A 9,764-nucleotide genomic window follows, 5' to 3' on the forward strand; every position below is an offset into this window, starting at 1 on the left:
TCTCATCTACCCCCTGGGCCTTGCTGCCAAGGAGCCTTTTAACCGCCTCAGAGATAGGAGAGTCCACCCCTGAGTCCCCCAACTCTGCTTCCTCATCGGAAGACATGTTGGTAGGATTGAGGAGGTCTTCGAAGTATTCTCCCCAGCAGCTCCCCATCTCCACTGTACACAATATTGACGTAGCACTGCTTTCCCCTCCTGAGCCGCCGGACGGTGGACCAGAATCGCCTCGAAGCCATCCAAAGTCTTTCTCCATGAAACTCCTCGCACGAGTTTTTGCTTTGGCGACAGCCGAATCCTCTTAGCCTGTCAGTACCCATCAGCTGCCTCCACAGTCCCACAGGCTAAGAAGGCCCGATAGGACTCCTTCTTCAGCTTAACAGCATCCCTTACTGCTGGTGTCCACAATGAGTTCTGGGATTACCGCCACAACAGGCACCAATGACCTTACGGCCACAGCTCCGGCTGCCTCAGCAATAGAGGCACGGAACACAGCCCATTCAGACTCAATGTCCCCCGCCTCACTCGGGACATTGTTGAGGCGTTCCCAGCGGACCCTCACAACACGTTTGGGCCTGCCAGGTCTGACCAGCTTCCTCCCCCTGAGCTAACTCACCACCAGGTGGTGATCAGTTGACAGCTCCGCCCCCCATTCAGGGAGTCCTGATGCCAGGTGTACATATGGACACTCTTATGTTGGAACATGGTGTTCGTTATGGACAATCCATGACAAGCACAGAAGTCCAATAACAAAACACCATTTGGGTTAAGAGGGGGGTGACCATGCCTCCCAATCACTCCCCTCCAGGTCTCACTGTCATTGCCCACATGAGCATTGAAGTCCCCCAGAAGAACAATGGAGTCCCCAGAAAGAGCACCCTCCAGCACTCCCTCCAAGGACTCCAGAAAGGGTGGGTACTCTGAACTGCTGTTCGGTGCATAAGCACAGACAACAGTCAGGACCCGTCCCCCCACCCGGAGGCGGAGGGAAACTACCCTTTCATCCACCGGGGTAAACCCCAACACACAGATATGTAATTTCAGCTCAAGGTTTGTTGCCATATGAGGATCATCTTAAAGCCATCACAGAAGCTCCAGAACCAAATGATGCCACCACTCTGCACTCATTCTTAGGGCTCACCGCATGGTATTCAAAGTTTGTGCAAAACTATGCATCATTGGTGAAGCCCCTGCGAGAAAGTCTGCGTGATGAGACATTCAAATGGACTGCAGCTGCACAGCCAAGCTTCGACACTGGCAGTTGAAAAATGGAGGACTTTTCTGTGGGGGACAAGATTCACACTGCACACATGTCACAGGTGTGTTTGTGTTGCATCCAGTTCCTCCCAGGACAAGGAGCCTAATCACTGCCACCTGGGTGCCTTTTTCTCCGGTGCATTCCAGGTGAATGGGAGAGCTGGCTGGACAGAGAGAGCTCCTGGGAGAGGTTGAAGCCGAGAGGCCAACTTTGACGGCAGGGATGGAGGAGGGCAACCACAGGAAAAGGATGTGAAAAGAACGCGGCAGAGACGGGGACGTTATGGAAAAGAGAGAGGAGGCCTTGGCCAACACGGGAGGGGTGACGTACGCTACACCCCCTGCTAAGCTAAGTACTCTCTCCTATTCGACTCGCTTGAAGGGTGGATGACCACGAGTCCAAACACCTGGTTTATTGCATGGTTTTTAGTTGTTGTGACATTGGGCTTAGACTTTCTCCCTTGGTTGCAGTTGATCTGATGTCGGGCATCCGGAGGAGTGGTCACAGCACTAGAGGGATCTGGACCGCTGACCACCAAAGAGGGATTCCCCCTCACGTTGCCCAGAGAGAAGGAAAAGAACTCGGACTCCCCTTTTTTAACTTCCTTGCTTTTAATAAACTGTGTGCCCATTTCACTGTAAGGACCCGGTGTGCTGACTGGCGGTTTGCTCCTCGGAAGAGTCGTGTACTGTGCTGGTTCAGACTGCCTCTTCCATCAGTCGAGAATGCAGAGTCAGTGGTGGAGCCTGAGCTGGTTGCTCTGCTGGATACAGAACTGAAAGCCCTCTGACTCAAGACATGTGAGACATGTCCTGCGCTCACTGCCCTGAGAGTGCAGATGGAAAGGGGATGGCCTAAGACAAGTCTCTTCCTGAAATGCTCAAGCCTTACTTTGCCCACAACATCCAGCTGGGGGTACTTGGTCATGAGCACAAACTCAGCAGAAGAATTTTCTCCTAAAAAAACTCTAAACATGACTGATGATGTTACTCATGATTAGCCAGAATGTGTGGAGGTAGCCTGGGTTCATTCCTGTGGATTCAACTGAATTCAAATATCTTTACTATCCTTACTTCCATTTGAGAAACACTGCTGTAGAGTAATGGTTCCCAACTTGTGGTCACTGGACCCCCGAGAGGGTCTTCCAAAGAGCCCAGGGTGTTGCTGAGACTTTGTCTGTTCAGAGCCAGTGTGATTTTAAATAAAGTTGATGACCACACAGAGATGAAATGAGGTGAGTTCTCCTAACAAGCATAGCTTCAACATGTGACCGGTGGGGGGTCCACGGCTCTGGTAGTTGTAGGAATGGGGTCCTCAGGGTTAATAGATTGGGAAGTGAAGTATTTAGTCAGCGGATTCCGACTCGGGGCAGTAGTTTTCTCCCATCATGCATCCTTGTTAACATGTCTGAGAACTTCTCACTGCAGTGAGGTGAATTAATTGGCAGTTTTTTGTCAGCAGTTTCCATGGCAATCCAGGTGTCAGAGCTCCAGCGATGACAGTGTTTTATTGAGTCAGAGTGTTGAACCTCCTCGCTGCTGTCGGCACTTGGTTTCTTAAATTCCACACCTGAGAACCTTTCCTGGGGATGCTGAATGATGAAGGTGAAGCAGCTTTTTTCTATTGTGTCCTGGCCTGGTGGTAGGCCAGGACACAGAAGAACCAGCAGAGGGTCCTTAATGTTGCCCAGACTTCAGTCGGTGTCCCTTCCCTTCTCTGGAATACATCAGAATCAGAAAACTTTGACAGGTACTGGTTTCCTTTGATTCTTTGGTGCTGGTCCAGTGGGAATTGAAGCTCCAGGAGGAGCCCCACCTAAGTAACCCGCACAGACACCAGTATTTTTAAAATAAATATATTTTATTACTTTGCCAGGACAGATCATGGTAAAGTTAAACAGTATATGAACATAAAAAGCATATGTTAATATACAAACAAAGACAGTATTTCAAATGGATAGCTGAAACTGGTCGGAGCTGATGCTTTTGAGTAGTTCCCACAGGGGGTTGCAGCAGTTCTTGCTCCCTCCGACCATCATGTCCGGTAAGATGTGAGCATCATCTTATATTAACACGATTAACACTGCATATGACTGGTAGTGAGTCTGATGGGAAAAGATGTCTACGGACCCTTTTATATGTTTACCAGGAACAACTTCAGAACTGACAAATACAGCTACTCTTAATGACTGATATTGACGTTGACAGTCATGATTGCTGGCTCCTGACTCATGTTTGCTGCAGGGTTAGACCGATATAGGGGTCTGATAGAGAATGATATTTTTTGGGTTTTAATTTCATGTGTAGGAAAATGGAGAGGTTAATTGAGAATAGCATCAACCCCTCATAACCATAACCAAGATGTCCCAAAGCTAAAATGTTCCTGTTTAAATATTCGCTCCACATCTTCCTGTTAGCTGTTACTAACTGCTTGTGTTCTTTTTGATGCAAGAAAAAGGCAAAGAAATGTTACTGAAGCTGTGTTCACTTTAACTGGATGCAAAGTTGAATCTTTTTTTTGACAAACTGGGTTTTTTCTGAGCTGAGCTGTGAAGCAGTGATGACCAGGCATTAAACTGAAGCAGCTACTAAAAAGATTGAGTGGAAATATGTATTTATTTTGAGGGTATCACGCCCCTTTGCCAAGACCATAAGCAGATGAAGATCTGAGCCTTTGCTGTTAGTGTTAAATACAATAGCATCTGCAGTAAACTGATGTTTTTGTAATGCTAACTTAATTTACTGCTAAGCGCTAATGAACAATTTTGGGCAAAACCATTCTGAGTGCTCTTTGAGGGTTTGGTGCTTAGAAACATACCTATAGCACTTTTTTTATCTGGTTGCAGTCACTGCAAATAAAAACGGTTGAGTGCAGTGTTAAGATCCATCGCTAAACACTTGAGTCAAGTTAATGCTAGTACTTCATATCATAGCTGTCAAGCTAGGACTTAATACCATAGCTAATAAGCTAGGCTTCAACATCATAATTAGCAAGCTAGGTTTGAACGTCAAAGCTAGCAAGGTACTACTTTATTCCCTATGCACGTCCTTTATCCCACGTGCACAAAGTAGACATGGAAAATTGAAGGATGTTTTTGAACCTTTGGGTTTGGACTGGACAAGGACATCACATTGACCTTTCTCTGGGAAACTTTTAGTGTCTAAGCTACAAAATCTAGAGTGTAGAGTGAATTCACTGTCACAGTTTTAAGTTTGAGGGTTTCTTTGACAACAAATGTACCTTGAACTGACTAATGGCACATAATGTTCCCCACTGATGATTAAAGGTTATTCTCAAAAACCCATATTGGTCAAACCCTTGCAAATCAGTTCACCAAATAGCCGTCAGTTGATTGAGTTTGATTGTTTGACGGCAGCTTCCTGATGGAGGAGGGAGGAGGCAGCTCTGCGACTTAACGTGGAACAAACACAACTCAACAATGATATCTGCTGAGGTGTCTTGATTGTTCATCTCTCCCACTCAGACCTCTTCTCCTATTGTCCTAAATATAACTGAGTCCTGTGTAGTCTGCTCACTGTGTTCCAGTTCCTTTTTTATTTCTGGGGTTTTTTTGTTTTTTTTTTATATTTTTGAATGGGTCAATGTTTCCAAGGACAAAATAACAGCATCTTTTCCACAGAGCTGCCAGTTGGAATGCAAAGCACACATCATGTATAACATCTCCGCAGCGAGCTGATAGTAGAGTATTACAGTTAGGTCGGTACGACATTCAACAGAAACAAACGAGTGATTTCAACATTGTGAAGTTGCTTTCGAAAGGAACCAATGACAGGCCTTTCTACGTCCAGGTGCCCGAGGGCTGACCTGATGCTTCAGGTATGAATGTGGACATTCTTCGGCTGTGAATTTTCCAGCTAAAAAAAAAAAAAAAAAAAAGAAGAAGCCCACCAAGATGCCTCCCTTCATCTCTCACCAGGAGAGGACCAAGAGAGAATCGAGGGAGAGCTTTTCCTGTTACATTGACATAGATGTAAATACTCCTGCACTAACACTGCATTTCTTTCTTCTGTGAAACTCCATTACATTATTCACATTCAAACACACTATATTACGAAGAAAGAGAAATAAAACAGCTCTGGCTTCCCTTATGATATGTATTTCCAAGCCGGGATGGGATGCAGATGGGTTTTGCTATGTGCCTTTCCAGAGCCAGAACCTGTCACTACCTCAGCGTGGAGGTTTCGGATCAAACGGTGACTAAAGTGACTCAGCTTAGTTGTTTGAGGGAATATGCAGTAAATTTTTTTAAATTTTTTTTTATCTGTACGGTGACCTCTAGTATCTAGAAATAATAGATAAAATGTTATTATCATACTTAGAGTTTCTGAGACCTGTTTCATCTGAATTATGGTACAAACTCTGTTTTACATAGTTTAATATGTGTCTACTGTCCCCTGGTGGATACCTGCTGCACTACAACAATTCTGCCATGGCCTACATATATGCTCTCTATTCGTTTATTTTATTTCATTTTAAAGGGCCAAAGATTTCAAGAATATATATAATTTTGTCTATAATTTCTTGGGTCATGTGTTACAGGTTTACAGTTAACTCCCCAGTAAACAGTGGATTGCAGGTGCAGGAAAATTCTGAATCATAATTAATTCTCACTGCAGTTCATATGTAAAATCCACATTCGTGTTGCATGCAGACATGACAATTATATTCTCTGACTTTGCTAAAATGAACAAATATGAATATGAATGCCAAACTATTGCTTTTAGCTAATACATTAAATGCCACTGATGCTAATTCGACACAGTGATGAAGAATATTTTACAAATATGTAAGACAGTGGGCATCAAGTGGGAGTCTGACTGTGGAGATCAGATTAACAGATGGCAACATCACCACCAGTGCACATCGAACTACAAACATCTTAACTCAAAACTGCTATTTTGACGTGTTTTAGCCAAAATGCAGGAGTCTACAGACAGGTAAATGATCTGCATAAATCTGCTCCAAGCCTGAAACATCTACTCCTTCTTCGCCTTTAGGAATAAAATATTCTCTTTCTTCTCTTCCAGTTTATGCTATATTAGTCAAACTGGAGCTCCTTTGTGTGGTTCCTGCTGTCAATTTCTGGTTTAAGAGCTGCAGCTGCTTTTTGAAATTGTTCTTTTTTTTAAGTGCTAGATTTAGTGTTGGCAGTAATGGTCCTATACCACGACTACGGCAGCAGGGACGGAGTAGGTGGTTTCTGGCTCCTGAAAAGGGACATAACAGTAGGTTTTTCTTATTGTTCAGAACATGTGACCTTGGCTGTGGAGGAAAGCAGCTCTCAGGGATCATGTTTTAGTTTCAGCGAGACCAACTCATCCCACGTGACACACTGACTCAACTGGATCTCAACCGGATGGACTGTCCAAAGACTTCTTCCCTCGACCGCTGCTCTCAGGAGGGTTGACGGGTCATCAGGAATCTCCTTTTGCATCATTTAAATATAGCTTACACGGCCTAGTCTGAAGAACAAGGCAAACGTTTGGGGTGGATTCGCACTGATCCTACCCCATAGCATGCTGTGCTTTCTGCATTAGTGTACACTCATCCTGACCCACGTGGCTCCGTCTTCAGTGTGTTTTAAGAATTGCATTGCCCCCATGTTTCACTGCTTCAAACAAGACACTTCTGAAAAGGGAGAGAAAAGCTGGATGTGGAGCTCTGTTTTTAAGGCCATAACAGAGCCCATGTGCGGTAATATTATGCTGTTAGTGGTAGATACGCACTCATTAGGCTGACACTCAGGCGTCTGTTCAGGAAAATCCAACAAGCTAAACTAGATAACTGAAAAGCTAAAAGGCGATAAAGGGACTTGATATTTGTAACCAGGACAAAACTGCTGAGATTGGACCACTGCAAGACTACTTATCAAGAAATAACTTGAAAAGACAAAGATGTAGTCATAAACAACATAAATGTTGTGATTTGTTGAAGAAACGATGATTAGCATACCTGTGCATACCTAATAAGCTGGTTTTTTAATCAATATTGGTATTTAGGATCAAACTTTTATAAATTTCTTCTAAAGTAGTTTTCTAAATCAGATTTCTTGTCCTGTGAAAATATTTATACTTTTTCAGCTAGCTATGCAGGTCTGTTTCACTGTATTGAGCTGCTTAGCCAGTTATAGTACGTTCTTCATTGCCAATGTTGGGATAGTTCGACTTTTGAGATGGCTGCAACTATTCATTATAAGCTCATGTACATAATCAGTCTGATTGGCTTCCACCAATGTTCCACCACTAAAGTTTAGCCAAGCTTACATTGCTATGGCTATGCTAGCACAGGAAAAGACCCAGAATTTAATGAGTCAGCACTAAATGTTACAACAAACAGAACCTTGATGCTGGGAATGTACATATGAACAATTAAATTTTAAGTACATTCGCAAGAAGTAGCTCATCTGCATGCTATAAAACTGGTGGCTAATTCATGCTAATGTTAGAAGCTAAAACTAGATGGAGTTGCATGCTGAGTCAGTATTGATGGCACTGCTGCAGTAGCATCAAGTGAAGATGGTACTTTAAATGTACCATCTTTTCTTCCTTCGGGAAGTTACGTAGACTGGTTATCTTAGCTAACTGTCTGTAAGTGCTGTCTCTGGTTTCTACAGTCAGACTGATCTGCCATTCTGGAAACACATGATTTAGATGAATGAGGTCAGATGTACGTAGATTAATTAAGTAAAGTTTCCGCTAAACAGGACTGTGTTGGGAACAAAGATCAAGGTAAAGCCCAGGGTTAAGGAAAAGCGATGCCACTTAACGAGTTGCAGAAAAATTTCTGCTGTCTATGAGAACCTTCATTTCTTAGATTTGTTTTGATCGTTTGGTTATGACAAACGATGTTCCCCAAATGAGCTGATTTCATAGAAGGGCTTATAAACCTAATCTGTGCTGCTTTTGTCATGACTACAAAGTAAAGGAGACGCTGCCAGTCTGATGAGTGTGTATCAAAGGCTTCTGCTGTTGTGCTTCCCTCCTTGAGGAAACAGCTGAACAGCTGTAAATGTGGAGAGAAGCTTTGCATTCTGGCGGTGTGGATGGACACTTATTCATGTCAAGACATGAGCTAATAAGTGTTGTAAAAGACAAAAACAGCTTTAAATATACAAACAAATATAAAATATTTGATTTCCATAATGTCTATGTGCAATAACATTCAAAATTTTTTTGAAGGACCAAGTCCCGCTTTCAACCTTGATGTATCGCCTCAAAGATAATAGTTAAGACAATGAAAGAAGCACCACAAAATTCATCATAGAAACAGAGACCTAACCATACAATGGTATATACAGTGTATGGTATGCCAACAATACAAGAGATGAAGAGAGACGTCAGAGAAACAGAGAGGATAGCGAGAGAAACCACTTATCAAACTCCCGTCATGCAGATAAGAATTTACACAGGAGACCTGAGGAGTATCACGTCTGGCGGTTTGCATGGGCCACAATGTTGCTGTCCCAGAGACGCAACGCCAAATAAGAGCTCAATCAGAATTATACACAAAGTGCTGATCCTTTGAGGCCTCCATGTCTTTTCAGGAGAAATTTAGATTAAATTAGAGAGAAAAATAGGAGGATTTGGAGTTAACGTAATACCAAGCAAAGGAGTCAGGCTGGGGTTATAGGGGGGGTCAGTGCCTTCTTCGGGTGTTCTTTTTTTGTGCAAAGGAATGTCAGAGAGTTTCAGAGGCACCTGGAGGCACCTCCTAGGGATCATCGCGGGGCGGCGTGGCCGCGGTCCCCTCCGTGTTGAGAGGATCCGGTGACTCTGGCGCATCGGCGTCCTCCTTGGGGCTGCCTTTGCTGCTCGGACTTGCCTCGGCCTCAGCTGAAGTGCTGCTGCTGCTCTGGCCGTCTTGGCCCTCTGAGTTCTCCAGCATCTCCTGGATGAGTGGTGGCATGGAACCTGGAATCTCCATCTTCAGAGAGATGACCCGCTCAGCACCTGCAGGCCAGCGATGAGGTCAGTTAAAGGTTTGCGTGTTAATTCAAAGCTTTGCAACTTGCCACCATTTCCTCATTAACATTACTCGTTATGTTTTAGAAATAGCAATCATAAAAAGTTCTGAGCTTCTCCACCCCTATGCTTCTGCTCAGTGCCACTGGTCAGCTGGTCTACAGAAGCTCAGCTGGTCTACTGAAGCTCAGCTGGTCTACAGAAGCTCAGCTGGTCTACAGAAGCTCAGCTGGTCTACTGAAGCTCAGCTGGTCTACAGAAGCTCAGCTGGTCTACTGAAGCTCAGCTGGTCTACGGAAGCTCAGCTGGTCTACGGAAGCTCAGCTGGTCTACTGAAGCTCAGCTGGTCTACTGAAGCTCAGCTGGTCTACTGAAGCTCAGCTGGTCTACGGAAGCTCAGCTGGTCTACGGAAGCTCAGCTGGTCTACAGAAGCTCAGCTGGTCTACTGAAGCTCAGCTGGTCTACGGAAGCTCAGCTGGTCTACGGAAGCTCAGCTGGTTTACAGAAGCTCAGCTGGTCTACT

General features: G+C 44.3%; 1 protein-coding gene across 1 annotated transcript in view; it reads right to left on the bottom strand.

Moving 5' to 3' along the window:
• Positions 1-8,989: 8,989 nt before the first annotated feature.
• Positions 8,990-9,764, bottom strand: part of LOC306770027 (retinoic acid receptor beta-like) — a gene marked incomplete at both ends in the record, with an annotated part of 192,957 nt that continues 192,182 nt past the window's right edge. Inside the window, one exon of the mRNA XM_079258796.1 lies at positions 8,990-9,228. Coding sequence (XP_079114922.1) covers positions 8,990-9,228 — 239 coding nt within the window. The remainder of the gene's footprint in view (positions 9,229-9,764) is intronic.

Source organism: Telmatherina bonti (genome assembly GCF_933228915.1).
Source record: "Telmatherina bonti genome assembly, chromosome: 19".
In the NCBI taxonomy this organism is placed as follows: Eukaryota; Metazoa; Chordata; class Actinopteri; order Atheriniformes; family Telmatherinidae; genus Telmatherina; species Telmatherina bonti.